The 20,526-nt window shown below is 33.6% G+C and overlaps 2 protein-coding genes across 3 annotated transcripts; one reads left to right on the forward strand and one right to left on the reverse strand.

The window, feature by feature from the left end:
• Positions 1-264: 264 nt before the first annotated feature.
• SKOR (STELAR K+ outward rectifier) lies at positions 265-11,696 on the forward strand. Of its 2 annotated transcripts, XM_021442586.2 has the most exons (14): positions 265-689; positions 798-1,054; positions 2,911-3,135; positions 3,486-3,549; positions 4,283-4,622; positions 6,302-6,597; positions 7,483-7,563; positions 8,141-8,239; positions 8,653-8,874; positions 9,053-9,241; positions 9,323-9,398; positions 9,498-9,792; positions 10,050-10,171; positions 11,044-11,696. In XM_021442586.2, the coding sequence occupies exons 2-14, from the start codon at positions 825-827 to the stop codon at positions 11,283-11,285; spliced, it is 2,481 nt and encodes an 826-aa protein (XP_021298261.1). In that variant the 5' UTR covers positions 265-689; positions 798-824; the 3' UTR covers positions 11,286-11,696. The 2 variants fall into 2 exon arrangements, with proteins under 2 accessions (XP_021298261.1, XP_021298262.1); XM_021442587.2 differs by lacking the exons at positions 265-689; positions 798-1,054 and adding an exon at positions 3,325-3,382 and having other exon boundaries at positions 3,062-3,135; positions 11,044-11,692.
• Positions 11,697-13,925: 2,229 nt separating this feature from the next.
• On the reverse strand, positions 13,926-19,054 carry LOC110427220 (nucleic acid binding/RNA binding protein). The gene is made up of 8 exons (XM_021442694.1): positions 18,892-19,054; positions 18,508-18,576; positions 17,743-17,844; positions 17,132-17,214; positions 16,953-17,028; positions 15,367-15,543; positions 14,834-14,962; positions 13,926-14,445 (listed from the first exon to the last, which is right to left on the reverse strand). The coding sequence occupies exons 1-8, from the start codon at positions 18,964-18,966 to the stop codon at positions 14,281-14,283; spliced, it is 876 nt and encodes a 291-aa protein (XP_021298369.1). The 5' UTR covers positions 18,967-19,054; the 3' UTR covers positions 13,926-14,280.
• Between the last annotated feature and the right edge of the window lie 1,472 nt (positions 19,055-20,526).

Consider the following 20,526-nt stretch of genomic DNA (forward strand, 5'->3'; position numbering starts at 1 on the left):
TTTAATCACGTTTTTAATACAAACTTTCGATTTTGATAAGTTTTTAAACGACTTCAATACGGATGAATTTATAATCATCTAAAACAACAAGAAGGACGTGATTTATGTGAAATAAAAATATGTACAACAGATTTTCACCGGTAATAAGTGACACTTCTTTTGTATTCTTATCTCTATATATAGCATGGTATAATTTTTTAATGTTGTATAAAATATTAAACTATAAATACAAAGTTTAATACCGTATTTGAGCTGTGCAGCAGCCGCCACCTTGCTCGCCTTTCCTTCTCGTCTCGTCGTCGTCACCCTCCATAAATCATAACCTTAAAAACCAATTGCTCTAACACGTCGCTTTGTTCTGGTAGCAAGTGCGCCAGTCACCCGTTTTATCAATTTCTTTGACTTTTATGGTAAACAAACAATTCCTCTTCCCTTTTTTGTCTTTATAAATCAGGCTCCCCAGTTTCTTGGCTTCCTTGTCTAAACCACCCCATACCATTTTCTCTTCCCACTTGTAGAAACAGTCGATCCAATCTGCTGTTTGGGAACTCGGAAAGTTGATGTGGAAATGACCCATCGGCCGTTTTCTCGGCGTCATTGAGAGAAAACAAAAATTTTTTCAACCCCGTTTTTCTCGTTTCCTTCGTCTCAATCTCTAATAACAAATTCAAAACAAGCCTACGTTTACGGTTAGCCCTCCCTAACTTTATAATCGTTTACGAGTAATTTCTCTTGCTCTTGTCTGCTTTGGATCATGGATCGCTTCATTTTTGTGCTGTGATGTTCATTTGATGTAGATACAGAGAGATTGGGGGAAGCTGGGGATGGGGGAAATCAATGGCAGAAGAGATGAGAGTCCTGCAAATGGGGAGGAGTACGACTACGAGGTGGAGGAGTTGAGAGATAGAATCCAGTCGTCAAGAGGAAGCAGGTTTGATCTCATAGCCAATGAGTTTGGTTTGGCCGCGGCTCGTGCTCGGAGAAAGTTCAGCCGTCAAACCGTAATCGACGGAATCAAGGACCTTAGGGGCTTAGCCATTCATCCCGATAACAGGTCATTTTCCTTCCCCAAATTCACTCACTCCCATTGCCATTATTATTATTATTATTATTCTCTTCCAGTTTTCCTCTTCTTCATTTTGTCTTGAACGATCGACTTCCATTAACGTTTTCCTAAGCTTAATCCAAACAAACCCCCGGACCCGTACAGTTGTTTTGAGTTTTTGAGGTAAGGGATGAGAAAAGCCGTCGTTCCCGCCACTGCCTTACGCGTGGCGATATATGATTGCTGCCCATCGCTAGTTTGGTCACAGGTGTCCGAGCTGTCATGGCCACTGCTTTTGAATTTTGAAAGTGACAGTAATCGGACGGCTGTAAACTTGTTTTGCTGGTTTGATTGGATGAGGTCGTTAACCGTACAAAATCACACAAACCTAACGGAGTTACGCCACGCGGTTTAGGTACAGTGTTTTAATTTTGTATCAGATAGGCAAATGATCATAAAAGCTTAATAAGCTCGAATTCATCGGATTAGTTCTTTAAGAAAAGAGTAATAATTTTGTGACAAAATTATCAATAAAGTTGACCCAATTTAAATTCGACTCACATTAAATATTTTTGGAGAAAGAGACAAGTAATTAAAATGATGGATGATAATGAAAACGCTATTAGATTAAATTAAAAAAAATATCACGTAAAATATTTAAATTAAGATGGTCAATAATAATAGAACATCGTTGAATTAAAGTTTATAAATACATTTGCTATATGTTTTATAAATTAATTTTTTAAAAAGAAGATAATGATTCTGTGACTATGGGAGGTAGAGACAATGCCAGGTAGAGAGAATTGTCAATTTGTCACAGTGGAGTGGAAGACAACCAATTACTCCGGACCACGGTTAGACTGTGACCCTAAAGAAAAGCCTTAAAATCTTTCTTGTTTGTGAAGAAGAAGTAATTACTTAATAAATATTTTTAATATTTCAATTTCCAACCTTGATAAGTACTTATAAAACAATTTCCATATGAGTTGCTTGATGCTGTTGCTTACCTGGCGGTCATATCACATGGCCATAGATATTCTTGTATTAATCCAATTAATTTCTGGGCCTTCACATTTATTACTACTCTTGCTATTCTCTTCTAATCAACTTTCATATTTCATTTATCATAACCAAATGGAAATTTATCCCTGTCCTTCTTGTTGGATTTTATGGATTTTCATATTTTTCACTATTTTAAATAATATTTATTTTTAAAAAGAATTCAAATAGTTAAATTGTCGAACATGTTATATATTTTTTTAAAAAAAATATGACAAACATGTGGAGACAAAACCGATCCCGAAAAAGTTTTTCATTTTGTCCATAAATCTCATCTCGTCTATTTTAAAATTAAATATTCCTATAGTCGTAATAAAAGTAGAATTGCTGATGATGCTTATAGTAAGGATTAATAAATTTCAAAATTTTTTTAAGTGATTCTATATTTATGTTTCCTTCTAAAGTGCCATGGATTCCATCATTAAGAAATAGGATGGATTTTGGATTTATAGATAAGGATTTTCATTTAATAGATTATTTTTTAGATTAAAAATGTGAATCCGTCACAAATGATATCAACTTTTTATTGATGGGGATCTCCCTAGATTATGAAAATGTTGCATAATTAAATTAATAGAATTTAAATTCTATGAAATGAGGTGGATCTTAAATTTATAAGTAAGAGTTTTCTTTACTTAACACACATGTTTTTGGATCATTGGGAATGAAAGGTCGGCTTTTAAGTAATGGGCCGTTTACCTAACAAATTAAAGGAGGGTATTTGTTTTTGTTTTTGGATTTTCTTTTTGCTTTTACAGTTGATTTTTGCATGTTAAGTGAGAGAAAATATTAAAATCTAAATGCAGATGGTATCGAGCATGGACCAAGTTCATACTGATATGGGCATTGTACTCTTCCTTCTTTACTCCCATGGAGTTTGGGTTCTTCAGGGGATTGCCAGAAAATCTTTTTATATTAGACATTGCAGGACAAGTAGCTTTCCTTCTTGACATTGTTTTGCAGTTCTTCCTTGCATATAGAGACAGCCAGACCTACCGAATGGTCTACAAGCGGACCTCCATTGCTATTCGGTCAGTTTCTCTTTTCATGTGTTTGTACTTTTACATGGAAAATGGATGATTTTATTTCTTCTTACAACTAAGCCATCAGCAAAAATTAGTAAACGGAGGATTAGTCAGAACATTGTTTTGATTTAAACAAGTTGGTTTCTACTTGAATGGCTAAAATCAAGCTAATGGATCCCAATTCTTGTTTCACAGAGGGGTATCAATATTCTAGTACTAATGTGGTGGACTTTTTGCTCTATTTGTATCTTAAGTATGTTTTTCCATTTTCTTTTTCACCTTTGGATTACTACATTTTACTCTAGTCTGCTACTCAGCCTTGTACTGCTTTTTTCTTCCCTATGGTGTCATTGCAGGTACTTGAAATCTAGTTTTATCATTGATTTACTTGGCTGTATGCCTTGGGATATTATCTACAAGGTATTGCCTTCTACCTCCACCCTCCTCTTTATTTATTTATTTTTAATTACTTAATAACATCTCATTGACTAAAGAAGAAAATCTTTTCAGGCAGTTTCTGGTACTTGTGGGGGTCTTCCCTTTCTTTTTGTATGCGTGTTCTTTGCAAAATTTTGGCTGTGTAGATGCTATCAATAATTTTGTGTTTTTGTGCATATGTGTATCCTATTACTATATTTTACAAAACATTAACTTTGTGTGCGCAAGGATCAATTAACTGTTTACTGTGATTCGTTTTCATTGTGAATATCTTCTATTATCTCCATGGTCAAATTAGGAAAGCGGTTGTAATAACACTGAAATTATATTTGACCTAAATCAGAAGGTCCTAATGAATTCAATCCTGATATTTGGCCCGTCAAACACCCCACGGTCCCCCACTGCTTTGCACTCTTATGGTTTTTCCTTATGTATTTTCAAAAACTAGTTTGTTTTATCTATGTGCAGCATATTAGGTAGATACAGTACTTAACCTAACTTGAATCTTTTCTATATGCATGGTGATTAAGTTTGTTAGCATACATGCTTGGCAAAAGTTCCCTGTTAGACAGCTGAAAATATCCCATGCATGAGATCTTTTCAAAAAAGGAAAATGAGGGACAACAAGATCTGCATGAATTTAATGATTACTTTGAGTTGTAAACTTACTGTTGCAGCTTTTCAATAATCATTTTGAGAAATTTCTTTTAAGCAGGCTTCTGGGAGAAAAGAAGAAGTGAGGTATCTCTTATGGATTAGGTTATATCGGGTTCGCAAAGTCACTGAATTTTTCCAGAACATGGAGAAGGATATTCGAATTAATTACCTTTTTACAAGGATTATAAAACTCATATTTGTTGAGCTCTATTGCACACACACAGCAGCTTGTATCTTTTACTTTTTGGCTACCACATTGCCTCCTGAAGAAGAGGGTTATACATGGATTGGAAGCTTAAAGTTGGGGGATTATAATTATTCACACTTCAGAGAAATTGATCTATGGAAGCGGTACACAACTTCCATGTATTTTGCCATTGTCACAATGGCTACTGTTGGTAGGTAACCATTTTAAATTACTTTATCCTATACATTGCGGTTATTTTAATTTTATATTTCGTTTTCTCAGTAGTTTTACGTTTCTATGACCTGGAACTAAGCATATTATAAGAAAAATTCAGGAATATTGTACGTTTCTATGGTAAAGTGTACATATTGTCGGATTTTACTGAGGGGATTTATTAATTTTATATTTCTTGGATAGGGTGTTGATTTTGACACAGTAAATCATTATATAGAGAATTAAAGTTAGCACAACCTTTTATGGTCGAAGTAATATCAAATTATATCGTGTCCTTGCCTTTTTAAGTTAGTCAAATAATGTGAAGAGTATATGCATTTTGAATTTAAATAAGTGATGGTCACAGGGGAAAAAGATAAGTCTGGTAAATAATCATTAAGTTTATGCTCTAAGTCAGTAAAGCTTGAAGGTAGAGTCTGAAGACTTTCCATAAGTTGATGAAGGCCCAATATAGTAATGATGTAATTGTAGCATTTGGGTTTTTGATGGTCTATAGGAGGGAGCTAATTATGAGGAGTCTGTCCGTAATGTATATCATCTAATTAGTTGTATCAATGTATAGTTTCCTTTTTTCTTTTCTGGGTTGGTCAAAATTGACAGAATCTAACAATGCATAGTTTCGAGGAATAACAGAATTTGGTATTCTTTAATAGCTAGGTTCTCTATATAGTAGTGATGTAATTGTTTTTGGGTCTTCGATGGTATGAGGAATCTGTACATAATGTATATCATCTGATTAGTTCTGTCAATATATAGTTTCATTTTAAAATTTAAATTTGGCTCTATCTATTATAGTTGATTTAGACATGGATAACCCTGGTTGAAATTAATTCAACATCATGAATTCTGTCTTGGCTGAGTAATGAGACATTTCAGTTTCTAAATAAACTGCACAACTAGCACTGGCTATGCAGGCTTTACAGCTTTCAACTAGGTTGCCATTCTCAGTTGCCTTTTTCTATGTTTCTTTTCTGATAGCTGGTGAAATTTCTATAGCAGCTCAACACCTTAGAACAATTATTCAAGTAGAACCAAAAACTGAATATAGACCTTTGTCCTTTCTGCATGTAAAGCCAAACCATGTAAAGGAGAGTATACATTTCTATGATCGACTTATATGGTTTTAAAGTTTAGTATTTCCAAACTCTCAGCAATATTTATTTTCATAAGAAGACAAGGATAAATTCTTCTTCATAATAATGAGGCAAAAGGTAAAGTTAGGTGTTCTTATAGTGGCGATCCAAGCATGAAACATGATTGTTTCTCTCTTTAGAATCATATCATTGGAATTAGTTTTGGAGGAAGGATATAGATTTGCCTGCTAGGCCTGTAAGGAGCAGTTTTCTTTCTTTCATTTGCTGATACTTTGATTCCATGGAAAGGCTGTCCAAAGTACAATAAATAGGTTAGTTAATATCTAATTAATTGAGATTGAGGGAGGAATGGTATAACTGCTTATACGCATGGTTGCCATCCTTTGATTCATTATGTTTCAAGTGATATGCATTGTTCTCCTAATATTGTTGTACAGAGATTGTATTTGTTATTTTTAATTTCACAGGAAATTGCTAATGCTCCACACTTTGATGGTTGCAGCATTTGTTACTTCAGTTTTGTTTTAAGTCCATGCTAAATTACTTTCCTCTTCTGTGCCAGGTTATGGAGATATACATGCCGTCAATATGAGGGAAATGATATTCATAATGATCTATGTCTCCTTTGACATGATTCTTGGTGCTTATTTGATTGGTAATATGACCGCCTTAATCGTAAAAGGATCCAAAACTGAGAAGTTCAGGGATAAAATGAAAGATGTTATTAAGTATATGAACAGAAATAGACTCGAGAGGGATATCCGTAATCAGATCAAGGGCCACTTGCGCTTACAGTATGAAAGCTGCTACACTGAGGGTGCTATTCTTCAGGATATCCCCATCTCTATCCGAGCTAAGGTAATGTATAAATAATATGCAGTCAACTGTTTCTTTTATTAATTCTGTTTGCACAAATACCATTTTAAATGGAAACGAAATAAGGAGAGAAAAAAGAAATTCTATCTAAATGAAGAAAATGCAAATGTTCCAAACTTGGACAACCTTCTATTAAGAAAGGTAAATTCTCCCCTCATATGCAGCTAAATTCCCACAACGCTTTCTGAAAAAAAAATAAAAATCCTTGTCCATTAGTTTCCATTCCTGCATACTTGTCAACTGGGATTAAGTAGGACAAGAACATGACCTAATGTGGTGACCATGTTTGAAACTTAGGCTTCTCCAAATTTATCCTCACTAACTTTGGGAGCAGTGTTGAGCTCCTGAAGGCTGAAAGGAGGTATAGGCGCTGAAACCAAGGTCAATTCTTGAGATAGAGAGGCCCTTTAGTGAGATCAAATATAAGCTCCTTCACATGAATTGATGAATAATAAAAAATATTCTAGGATTGCTCTCTAATATCGTTAGACCTCAAAGGAAGCACCAACCTCAATTGATCTTGGTAAACCACTTTTTTTGCTAATAAATAAATTAGGTTGTTAACATGTTTCACTACTAAATTTGGAATCCGTACTCTTCGATATTGATATTGTTTTTTGAAGATTGATCCATAGATCTAATGTTTCAATTACAAATTAAACTAACAAAATCTTTGTTTTTTTACTTGTGAGTGAAACATTCTTATGGGGATGTATTACCTCAATCATAGTGACTTCAATAATGTCTTTTCTATTTGTGAAAAGATATTATTGTCTCGCAATCATATCTATCTTTTGGGAGGTTTTCTATCCCTGGTGATTTTCCTAATGCTCTATATGTTTGTTGTTGATTCTTTTCCTTATGCAGATTTCCCAATCTTTATATATGCCATATATCGCGAATGTCTCTCTTTTCAAGGGATGCTCTGCAGAATTTATTAATCAGATCGTAAGTCAGTTTCTGTCCTCAAATGATGGATGCCAAGTTGATTAAGAAGTGAAATTTCTAATGTTGCTTCCAGATTTGGTAATGCAAGTTTCGTTTGTGCAGCACAAGGGTCATTTGTGCTTGGTTGTGTTCAACTTATTCTGCACTCTGTTTTATGCAGATGAGTTGTCTAATTCACAAAAGTCAACATGTCTGTACGCCTATGAATAGGACACAAATATGCTGGGCCCTGAAAAATGCATTCCATCTCAAATGTGCTAAGCCTGTCTGCACGCATGCCTGTCTTCAGATAATAACTTCACTGCTATCGGATGTAGTATTAGTTTCCTACATCAGGATCATTGTTACAAAAGCTTATTTGAAACAGCATGATCTATCATTATAATCCAAGTAAATTGGTTGCTTGCACTCAATAATCTTTTAATGCTATCAAAAAAATGTCGTCATATTTTTTCCCTGTCCATAGCTTTATCCACATTCCACCCTCACAACTACATAATAAAGAAGAAAAAGAGATAAAGAAAGAAATAAATGTTAGTTATAAAGTTAATTCTTATTGTTCCTTTTGATCTTGCAGGTTATTAGGCTCCATGAAGAATTTTTTCTCCCAGGAGAAGTAATAATGGAACAGGGAAATGTGGTTGATCAACTTTATTTCGTCTGTCATGGTGTGCTGGTATGAATCCTTATGCCTTATATTATGTGGTTAGTCAAATATATTTTGTTAATACATGTTCTTTTTATCTTCTTCTATTCCTACTCGTACCTTTTCCTACATATCTCCTAAGCCATTTATTTGATTCCCGTAAGCATGAAAACATATATGCATGTGGCTGATCATGTATTTGTCAACTTGAAGTTGCTGCTTCCACTTTGTGTTCACCTGCTGGAATTGGCTTTCGAATATTTTCCATGCTTCAGTATGTTATAAATGTGCTTCTTCATATTCCTGTCGTTGTAATTCTCATTCCTCAATATCCTGTTATACCTTTTTTTTTCTGTAGCAGCCCATAGATTTTAATTGGATTTTGATCCAAATGTTATCATAAATTGATTTAGTGGTGCTTAACCCACGGTATCTTTGTATAGGAGGAGGTCGCTATAGGGGAAGATGGATCAGAAGAGACTGTTTCTCTTTTGCAACCCAACAGCTCATTTGGGGAAATTTCTATCCTCTGCAACATCCCTCAGCCTTATACTGTTCGGGTTTGTGAACTATGTAGGCTTCTACGACTGGATAAGCAATCATTTTCAAATATCCTTGAGATATACTTCTATGATGGAAGGAGAATTTTGAACAATCTTTTGGAGGTAATCTTGTTACCTCATATCTCTATTGCTTTTAACAGTGTTCCTGCTCCTCTTGTACTCTTTATTGGGGAAAAGTGTATGCAGGCTGGGTATTAATCAATAAATCAGAAAGTCATTTCAATATAAAAAATTGATTATGCATTTTCAGGCTGGCCTCTGATTATACCTAAATTTGCAGGGAAAAGAATCCAATCTTCGAGTTAAGCAACTGGAATCAGACATCTCATTTCATATTGGTAAGCAAGAAGCTGAACTAGCTTTGAGGGTGAATTGTGCTGCATATCATGGAGATCTGCATCAGCTCAAAAGTTTGATCCGGGCAGGAGCTGATCCTGACAAAACGGATTACGATGGAAGGTCACCCTTGGTAAGTATTATGTGAATGGAAGATTTTAAGTTGGACTTCAATGGAAGTTCTTATCTAAAACCAGATGTTTATTTTGAATAGCATCTTGCTGCATCAAAAGGGCATGATGATATTACACAATACCTTATTCAACATGGGGTAGACATCAATCTTAAAGGTAATTATCTTTTATATTTTAAAATGTTACTTTGATAAATTAAAGTCTAGCTTGTACCATTTCATCTTCCTCGTGCTGATAAATTAAATTTTTCTATAGATAAGTTCGGGAATACACCCTTACTAGAAGCGATAAAAAATGGACATGACCATGTTGCTGCTATGCTAGTTAGAGAAGGAGCTTACTTAAACATAGATGATGCTGGTAGTTTTCTATGTGCGGCTGTTGTAAAGGGGGACTCAGACTTTATTAAAAGGATTTTGTCTAATGGGATTGATCCGAACTCTAGAGATTACGACCATCGAACCCCACTTCATGTAGCTGCCTCTGAGGGTTTATTTTTGATGGCAAAGCTTTTGATAGAGGCTGGGGCAAGTGTTTTTACCAAGGACAGGTACATTTAAGACATTCACTTTGCTTACTTTTGTGAATGTTATCATGTTTAGCCTACTCATTTGATGTTATTGCTTCTAGTTATGCTTTAACACTTAAATATATCACCATATGAGCCTGCTAGAAGTGTATGCTTGCTGTTTGAAAGATCTAGTAGAAAAGGAGACCTGGTTAAAGCTTCATAGATATTTGAAAACTATCTATCTTGTTGATGCTTGAAATCTTGACTTTTTTCAACAATTACGCTCTGCTTTGCAGATGGGGAAACACCCCACTTGATGAAGGCCGGATGTGTGGCAACAAGCATTTGATCAAGCTGCTGGAAGATGCAAAATCTACTCAGTTAACAGAGTTTCCTTATTGTACACGAGAAATTACAGGTATTGCTGAATCTGTGTCATCAGATTCTGTCTTGTTAAATGAAACTAGGACTTCTTTGAAATATGTAGTAAAAGGCAGACGGACTGCTGAACAACTTTGTTTCTCGGAAGGGAATTATAAAAAGAATAATAATAATAATAACAAAGAAATCACCAGAATAATTTGGATTTTGGAATAGAAGGATGCCTTTCACTTGATCAGTGTCATTTACTGATCATAGCTGGTCACAGGTATGAAATACTGGATTTCAGCATCAAGTTAGTAAAAGGACGTTTAAACCTATTTGAAACCAATTGTCCTTTCCTTAACCCTTTCTTGGCTGCTGTAAACTAAGCAAGTCAATAAGAATTGTCCGACTTGGTTTAATATATTGACTAGAAGTGGAACTCACCTTATGGGAATATTCTTACTGAAGTTCCAAAATAGTTTTACTAGGCGCCTGGTTCAGATCCATTAGGGAGTGTTAGTTGAAAGTATAACATGAGAAATACTACCCAACCTTTGAGGGAAAAAAAATCAGGGATGAGATTCATATGATTCTACCCTTACTTTCATTGTGTGCATGTAGTTTTACCTTTCATTTTCTTCAGTGGTAAAGTTTGATTTATTTCAGTTTACTGATCAGAAGTTGGCTCTACCAGTGGTTACTAACCATTAGAACCTCAAGGCTGCACCAACAAACCTGGTTATCAGTTTCTATTTCCAGAATATGAAAGATTTCTCCGTATTACCACAACCCCCACCCCCCCCCTGGTTTCCCTGCTGAAAAGAAATCAAATTATGCAATAAAAGATTAAATATGTGACTTAAGTTAGCCTAAGGTAATCCCATGTCTGTGTGCTAATGGCAGAATTTCTGTTGCTAATTTCAGATAAAATGCACCCAAAGAAATGCACGGTTTTTCCTTTCCACCCATGGGAAGCTAAAGAGGAGAGAAGACATGGAATTGTATTATGGATCCCTCACACCATTGAAGATCTTGTTAAAACTGCTGCAGAGCAGCTAGAATTTCCAGACGGTTCTTGTGTATTGTCAGAAGATGCAGGTAAAATTCTCGACGTAGACATGATTAATGATGGAGAGAAGCTGTATTTGATCAGTGAAACACATTAGTTCCTAATATCTGGTTATTGTAAAATAATAGTGTTGTACTATGTTCTTGCATCACATCCACTTGTATCTGTCATTTAGCTGTTAGCAAAGGTGTTGCATCTCTGCATTTACTTTAACATTTAGCAATGCTGAGTGCTATGGTTGTTGTAAATAGTGAAGAAATCCAACCATTCCTACTACTACTAATATGCATTTTATACCAAAAAGACAGGACTAGTACTAGGACGTGATCTTGAAATAAGTCAGTTTTAGTTCTCTGTTTTTGGTCTTATATGTTGAAAAATGCATCACTCATTGCAAGGCAGCAGACAGGTTGTTCCTTGGAGGTTTTTGGCCCTGTCTGATGAGCTAACAAGCCACTTGGATAAGGGCATTAAGTTCTATGTAGCACCTTGCACCATGGGTGGTTGGCATGCTGTGTCACAGGCTCCCATTTTCAATCCAAAAAACATGGCAATTAAGTGAAAGAAAACCTTTATTTATAAGTGCAAAATCCGTCTCATCTCTTACTAATATGAGATCGGACATGGAACATCCAGGGTTACAACCTCTGTTGTGTCCACTCCGAAAGGCTATAAGAAAATTTTAAGCTTCTGAATTCTTGTTATTTAAAACTATGGGAGTGAACATCCAGGACTAGGATTAGCCCATAATTTATTGCCTTTTTTGGCTGTTATGTTCCCACTTCTATAATAGTAAACAGCAAAATATTAGCTAACTTACAAGACTCAATAAAGAAAACCCTCAAGGAAAATAAGGATACTTGACAAATTTCAGAGAAGCAGAGCAGTAAGAGTAATAATACCTAGGTGTTGTGAAACTCTACTAGACATGAGACAATCAACCTCAACCCAACTACCTGCAGAACAATACTAACAACACTTCCATTCCACCATTGTTGTACTGGCAAAGATGGAATAAGATTCATGCTGCTCGTATGTGTTGAAGCTGCCGGAAATGCTGCTGGGCTGCTGCATTACTGCTAGTTGCAGCATCATTCTTGTCTTCACCAGAGACATCGGGGGCTGATTCATAGCAACCTAAAAGGAGAGCAAGAGTTTTATTCATCAGAAAACCGATCAAAGGAAGAGAGGAGAACAGACTTATGGCTCTTGTGAGGTTCATAATTCTTATTTCTTGTGGATGCTCTGAGGTTAGCAATTGTGAAAGAAAGTATATTCAGAGGTTTATTGCGTGCTTACTAAGCCACAACCCAAGAAAAATGAAGACACTTTTGTCAAAGTGTCAAAGCCATTATTGATTTAAAAATACTAGTTAATTCAGCTAAATAAGATACCTTTTGCTTCCGCTTAAAATATTTTTTAAGAATTATATTTGTTTGAAAAATAAAAAATTTCTTTTAAATATAAATTTTACGCCAAATATAAGATATTTTTAGATAACTTTATAAATTGTTTAGACTAAAGTATTTTTATAGTTAAAATTTTAAAAATTTAAGTGAAGATGAAAAATATTTTTTACAAAATAATTTAAGTAATAAAAAAAAAATGGACAATTTATCTAAACAACCAGCACCGTGTAAAGCACAGATAAGCTAATGATTTTCCTGGTGGCTTCCCTTTTGTTGCTTTTAAGCCTTTTGACTCTTTGTTTAGTGGTTTCTTTCTTATCATCAAATTAGTAGAAATAATGATAGGTGTCACATATGTAATGTAAGTGGCACTAAATAATATTATCTTTAATTTTTATGAATATAGATTCGAATCAGTTTCGCAATTATATCATTCAAAGTAAAATTTAAAAATTATTATCTGATTTTTATATCGAAATTTAAAAAATCATAAATCTTAATATTATCAAGAAAACTTGATTCGAAAATTTAAATATGAAATAGAAAAAGAGTCAATGCTTCCAACTAAACCAACCTCTAATATTTCACTAGTAATGAAATATAATCAACGAAATGCATGACTACTAGAAATAACAAATCATTTCCCCTTGCTTTTAGCTCTTTCAGCTATGACCAAGTCCAAGATTAGATTTAAGGGTGAAGGCAGAGAGATAAAGTTGAGGTTAGTGAATGGTGGGTCTCAAAAGAGTTTAACAATTCACTAATTTGGTTGACTTGACTCTCAAGGGAGGGTTCTTCTTCAAACAAGAAATTGAATGCTCTTCAAACCAATCAAAGATAGTATAATAGAACACGAAAAGAAAAATTATAATGATATAATTTAATATTATTTATTTATTTTTTGAATAATTCAATTATAATCAATAAGAGTTGTATATCATTTTGATCATCACAGTTCAAAAAATCACTTACTGATCCGTATACTTCAAACTTTATAATAAAAAAAAATATATCCTAATACTTTTATTAGTGTTTCAATCAACTTAGATGCTCACTATTAGTTGGCTACATGTGATAATTGACATATAGATAATAATTTAGTTATAAATAATATTAAAAAGTATTTTTCCAAGTGGATTTTTCATGAATTTTGACATTTTCATACATTTCTAAAATTATTTAGATCAAATATTATTTTTTCCAGTACCCTTTCGGCATTATAAGTATTACTTTTACTAATATCGTTTTATAAAGTGAATTTAAATTATAGCGACTGTTTTCCTTTATTATTATTATGTGTACATAAAAAAAATTTAACCCAACATAAATTCTCAAATAATATTTAAAAACTATTAAATCCAATATAAGAAATCAAAGTAAGAGTTTAAAAAAAAAAAGAAACTATTAAGCTAATATAAGAAAATTCTAAGACAAAAAAATTTAGTGTCGAAGCTAATAATATTAAGGGAACTCAGATTCTCTCTATACCAAAAGCAAAAGGCTAAAGTCGACAACGACAGTAACAATTGAGTATGAAATATAATTCTTTTTTTTTATAAAGTAGTATCATTAACAGCTTGCAAGGAGCATAATTGAAGGAATTCGTGTTCACAGCACTCCCAGGAAGGAACTTGTCAATCTACCAATGGAGAGGCTTTACTCTAGCAGGAAATTGGTGGTAGTCTAGTCATCATTTATCTCCACATTTCCTCCCTTGAGATGCAAGTGCTTTTCTCTTTTCTGGAACTCTGTCAACCCCTTTCCACTTCCTGTGACACCAACCTTACCATGGGGATCATCTGGAGACTTGAAGATGCTCTCGCGCTTGCGCCCCGAGAAGAAACCAACCTGGAATAGGAAATAAGATTTTGCATCTCAGTCTGGGTTCTTAAGTGTCTAAATAATTGGCTCTCAATTACCAGCAAACAAGAAAGTTTATGAAGGGTATACACTGACACATCATCATCTGATATATCTAATATAATTTTTCCACATTAAGTTTCCACCATCAAAAAAATCATGCCTTTCACCCATTTAACAAAAATTGATGCACTCAAAACACCATTTAATGGGCAGTTCTAGAAGAGACAAGAAAAAGGGGTGGTCATCCTTTGGAGGAAAAAACAAAAACCAGCCTTTTTCCTTAACCACCGAAAAAACCATTGATTACGGTTGTCTACAATTGGGGAATGTTCTAAAAACACATCAACAGGAAAAAAAGGCTTGCTAGACTGACCTTTTTAGTCTTGCCTTTGGTTGTCTGAAACTGCTGCCAGGCATTCTGCCGCTTATTTTGTGCCACTTCAAGTTGTTCAAATCGCATCTTTGACTTAAAAGCATGTATCTTCTTTCGCTTGGCAGCTTTCTGTGGAATCACAGGCAAAAAATCATCAAATCAATTGGTAGAAACTATATTTCTGCCAAATTTCATCTCCTAAAAGATAGTTATTGATTGGTAGATGGTAGAAAAAAGATTTGACTAAAAAAATACAGCATCGGCAAATTACATGTAGAACATAAATGCATTACTAGCTGAGGAATTTTCAAAAGTATCAACTATAGGTCGTATTTCAGACATAAAGCACACATGAAAAATCAATCAACATAGGAAAATCAAGCACCATTATCTAGTAATTGGACCTGGGATGATGCTAGTTCTAGGAACATCAAATGTCATAACTCATGCAAAAAAAAAAAAAAAAAACTAAATTCAGATTGCCCTCTGTGAAAAACTGAAAGTTCTAAACTAGCACTTTACAGAGTACTTACTACATCCTCAGGGTCATCAGCAGTTATTTGAAGCTTTGCTGGTAAACTTCGAGATTGAAAGTCAACAGAAGCAGCTTGAGCAATCTTACGTTTGATAGCTTGTTTTGTAGCTTCAGCAACCTTCTCAGCTTCCAGCAAAGCATTGTATTCAATTGCCCTCACATTGGCAGGATCCACCTGGCATTGAAATTGCATATGGTGAAAGGAGTTTGTAAGGCACTAAAGGAAAATGACAAACAAGTCGCAAAAAACATAAGTTCTGTCTGAACATATTTCTATCAATGGTTAATTAGAAAAAATCACAAAAAAAAAAGGACTCCCAAACAAGGTTTCTATTAACAGCATAGGATATATTCAACTCAGGGATACAGGCATAAGGAAATAAAAAACTGCAATGCTGGGTTCCAGTCAAAGTGGAATCATGTCTTATCAACAAAAATCAGTTTCATCACGTAAAAGTAGACCCCAAAGAAAAGAAAAAAAAACCATAGGGAATTAAGAGTAAAAAACAAAACCCCTGGATAGACTGCTAAATGATGATTACACTTCCCTGCTTGACCGTTAAACCCTATTAATCAAACCATTTATTGCTAGCAAAAACTTTATTCAGATGAAGAGATCAAAAACTCAACTGCCACAACAGTCACAAAGGACTCTTTACTCATTTTATTCAATGAATGTTTACCGCTCTTTTTCTCGCTTTCCGGCATTCTCTTCTTACAGCCTCTTCCTTTATATATTTCCCAGAATTCCACAAAAAAGGACCCTTGTTTCATCATGTAATCATCCACATATTGCTCCTTGGATTATTCAGTGATAGAAAATTGACAAAGTATTGTCATTTCTAGTTAAAGGATCAAAGCGGCAAGTAACTGAAGCCTCCTTTTTCCTCCTTGTTGAAAAACTTATACTGGGTATTTATTGATTTCATCTAATTTGAACAATCCTGCAACAATAAACATGTTTTTATTTTTTTATTGGAAAAAAAAAATCCGCTTCATGTGATTATTTGTTGAATGGCTTTCGGTTCTGTTCCAAGTTTGATGATCTTCCTTTCAATTGCAACCAATTATTTTTATTTGTGAAATCTAATCATACCATGTCAATTAGGGTATTTTCGAGATTCCAAAGTTTAGTGTTATGTCATACAGCCTTTAACACAAGAGGCAATATACTCAACATTTGCTAAACTACTGACAGAAAATCAAGGGGTAAAAGTGTAGGTTTTGAAACTACAAGGTAAAAAGTGCAATTGGATGTCTTCAAATTAAAAATTAAAAATCATAATGGAAAAAGCATAATGAAAAAAATTAAAAAACAAACAAATCAAAGAACTTCAATCAAATGGGCTTTTTATGCACCTATTACCAAAAAGAGTGCCTATGCGCACACCTGACCCAATGAACCTCACCCAAATGGGTCTGAGGCACTTTTGTTGTCTGTCACTGCACCTTAGCACCAAGGCACATGCCTTAACAACACTTTAATGCTAACTAAATTATCAAATAGGCTAACAAGTTATAGAATATAAAAATAGTAGAGAGATGTATGAATATAAGAATCCAATTTGGCAACCAGAATTGTACCTCTTCCTGGTTTCCCCATCCATCATAGAGGACAAAATACCCATTTGGAGTAATAGCCTCAACAGTGGCATCATACCTGAATATTCAACTAATCAAACACAGAAAAGAAAAGTAGGTAAAAGAAACGGGAGGGAAAAGACAATTGGTTAAAATTACAATATCCTTGTTTCTTTGCATACCACTCTCCATCTTCACTCCAGACAGCCTGAACTTTTGTGCCAACAGGAAATTTATCCCCATAATCTGATGTTTTCCCTGATTCCTAGATAAGACAAAAGCATTTATGTGAGTGCTTAAAAGAATAGAGAGATCTCCTACATCAGCAAAAATACACATCAAAAGAACAACTCTAATCGCCTGCTGGATCAACATGCATTTTCCAATGTAATAAACAAAAGAAAAAAGATTTCTGTTGCCTAACAAATTTTACAGAAGAATATAAATTAAACCAAGGCAATAGTTGGAGATTTTGAAAATAAATATTCTCAATTGCAATAACAAATTCTGTTATTCAACTACCTGTCCCAACTACCTATGATATGCTAATGTTGTTGTGACGTGCAAGAACTTCTTGCATCCGATACACGCATAAGATAGGCTCGGTCATGTGACAAATTGTACACAAGAAAACAATGTAATTTGCCGCATCCATATGCATACATTTGCAAAAAATTTGTAGAAATTTCCCATTTCAATTCAGAATCTTGTCTTCGTGGATAAGGAACCATTTCTGACAAACAAAATGAACTACAAAAATAAATCAAAGATTTAACTTAGCCATTTTAATCACCTTTGATTGTGCAGGGGGTGAACTATAACTAGTCCCAATATCTGATACAGAAATCTCATTTTGCTTTGCAGTTGCAAGCAGTTCCTCCGTCAGAGCAATCACCTGCAGCCCAAAACTTCAGCACAAGTATACATCTTAAGCAAAAATCTATACATTTAGTAAAATAATAAAGGGCGAATTGTTATCAAATTTCGAACTTAGAATCTGAGAGTGAACATCGGAAATCAGGTGAATGAGAAGCAGGCTAGCCATCACGACACATAGCACACCTGCAAAGGAATCAAGATCAAAGTGATGGGCATCATGCAAAGCTCTATAGTTTCAGAAAAAATTTGTTCTCCCTAAAGTTCACATTTTTGCAGCTGTGAACTTCTTTAATGCATGAACCATCCTCACCTTTTCAACCCTGAAATGAAAACAAACCTCCAGCAGAGCCAGTAGCAGTTAATTGATGTTGCTTGTTTGAGCAACACGTTGATTCCTTCAAAATAGGGAAGGAAGCGAAATGATATTTTGATCACTTTATTGTAAAACTTGACATCTAAATAAAAGCCCAGTAACTAAAACTGGTATTTCTATCACTTTTTGGTGCTGGGTAGTAGGTTGGTTCCATTTCTCAACAGAAAAACCGAACTGTAACCGTAACATGACAAGATAGAGGAAAGAACCACAAATGAAAAGCAAAAAAAAAAAAAAACTACTATCGAAAAAATCAAATGAAATGAAAGAATAAACACAAAGAAAATAAGCATAAGGAAGGATCACCTCTGCGAGCTCCTTCTCCATGTCCACATATTCAAGGTTTCCAGGATCATCAACCAGAAGCTGTCGAACCTGTTTTTCACCAGAATCCTCTACTTAGTCTAATAATAAGTCGTGTTAAATAGAAGAACCAGAAAACATAGAATTCCTCCACTTTTCTCAGCAAGCAATGTCAAAACTGCGGAAAACACATTATATCTCACAATTACGAAATACTTTATTAATAAATTTTAAAGTATATATGAAAAAAAAACCTTAAACCCAAATAATTCGTTCGAAAAACATATAATTTAGTCCAATCAAATACTTGGCTCATAAGCAGACGAAAATTTGCAAACAAATTAAAGCTAATTGCGAAAACTAAGTTGAAAGAAAGAAAAACCGAACCTGCTGAAGCTGTTCCTTATACGTAGACAGATTTGAAGCCAGCTCTTCTATGCTTAGCTCATCTGCTCCTTGCATTGTATTTTCCCTTTACAAAATCCTATTCTCCGGTTTTTTGATGGTTTCGACTCCTTTTAGGGTTTGGGAGTGAGATTTTGCCAAACACGACGATATGATCATCCTTCTGGAATTGCTTCATTTATAAGTTCGCAATTTTACACCAATGCCCCTACTTTATCTTCTTATTACCTACCATGCCCTCTTACTTAATTTGTTTTCATTGTATTAGTTTTTTTATTATTTTTAAAAAAATTAAAAAAATTATTATTAATTAAAAAATCACTTAATAAGAATATCATATATTCATTTTATTATATTACATTATCATCAAATATGACATATTAATATAACATATAATATAAAATAATAAATAATATTTTAATTAAAAATAACTGATCAAATTTTAGTTATAAGAATTTATTTATTTTAAAATAAAAATATAAACTTTTGATTAAATGTAAAAAAATATTTAAAATTTTTTGAATAATTTAAATTTTTTTTTTAAGTATTATACCCTTTAAAATGTAAAATCTTTTTTTCATATTATGCGAGACTTTATTTTGAAAATAAAAGCACTTCGTAAACCCTAAACCCATAAAAAAAAATACAAAGAGAAGACATGTGTAATTAAGAGTTACATTACATTACTGTTAATTAGTTAGTTAAAATTAAACTATGAATAAGATTTGGCTAGCCTTTTATACATGTATAACATACATTATAGTTTGGATTAATTTTAAATTAATCTCCTTATTAATTTTAAAAGGAAACTAAGTTAGAAAACAATGAAATAATAATAATAATAATAAATATTTATTTATCATGTAAATACTAATTAAACATTGTTGTAGCTATAAGGTACTCTGATATGTACTTCCAAAAAAGAAAGAAAGGCATAGTAGTAGTGAGTAGCATAGATGTCATCCAATTCCATGCAATTTGTGTCTTTGGCTTCGACCAGACAACAACTGTGTGGCTCTTCCAACTACAGTCGCACAACGACATAAACCCAACTTTGTTTCCCTCTTTTAACCCGCTACGCCCTGTTTGCTTGCGCCTTTCTTTCTCTTGTCTTCCTCCTCACTCCTTATTCTTTTATTAATTCTATGATACCACATGCTAAATGTGAAACACTATTATTTATTATTAATTAATTATTTTTTTGAAACTAAGGTACTAATTTAAGGACCGGTCTGCCAAACAAAATAATACTGTGAAAAAAAAACACTTAAATTTTTAATTAAATTACTATATTTTTATTTATTAATTATTAATTATAAAAATTAATTTAATTTTTAAATAATATAAAAATTTATTTGAACATTATATTATTCTGAAATTCATCTCACACCGAATCCAAGTTAGCTTAGAAACCAAAACCAATCAATAACTCGAGATTTTTTGAAACAATACATTTTATGGCAGAAATAAGAGAAAAAAAATGCTAGAGAGAAATGAGATTTAAAAAAATAATAATGTTTATATGAAAAAGAAAAGTTTGAAAAATGTATTTCATTTTTAAATAGTTGGAAATAGGAGCAAGGCAAACAGTCCCTAAGAAAAAGGCTTGCTGTGTAA

This window comes from Theobroma umbraticum, unplaced genomic scaffold (assembly GCF_002168275.2).
Source record: "Theobroma umbraticum cultivar Fairchild unplaced genomic scaffold, ASM216827v3 scaffold_228.0, whole genome shotgun sequence".
Lineage (NCBI taxonomy): Eukaryota > Viridiplantae > Streptophyta > Magnoliopsida > Malvales > Malvaceae > Theobroma > Theobroma umbraticum.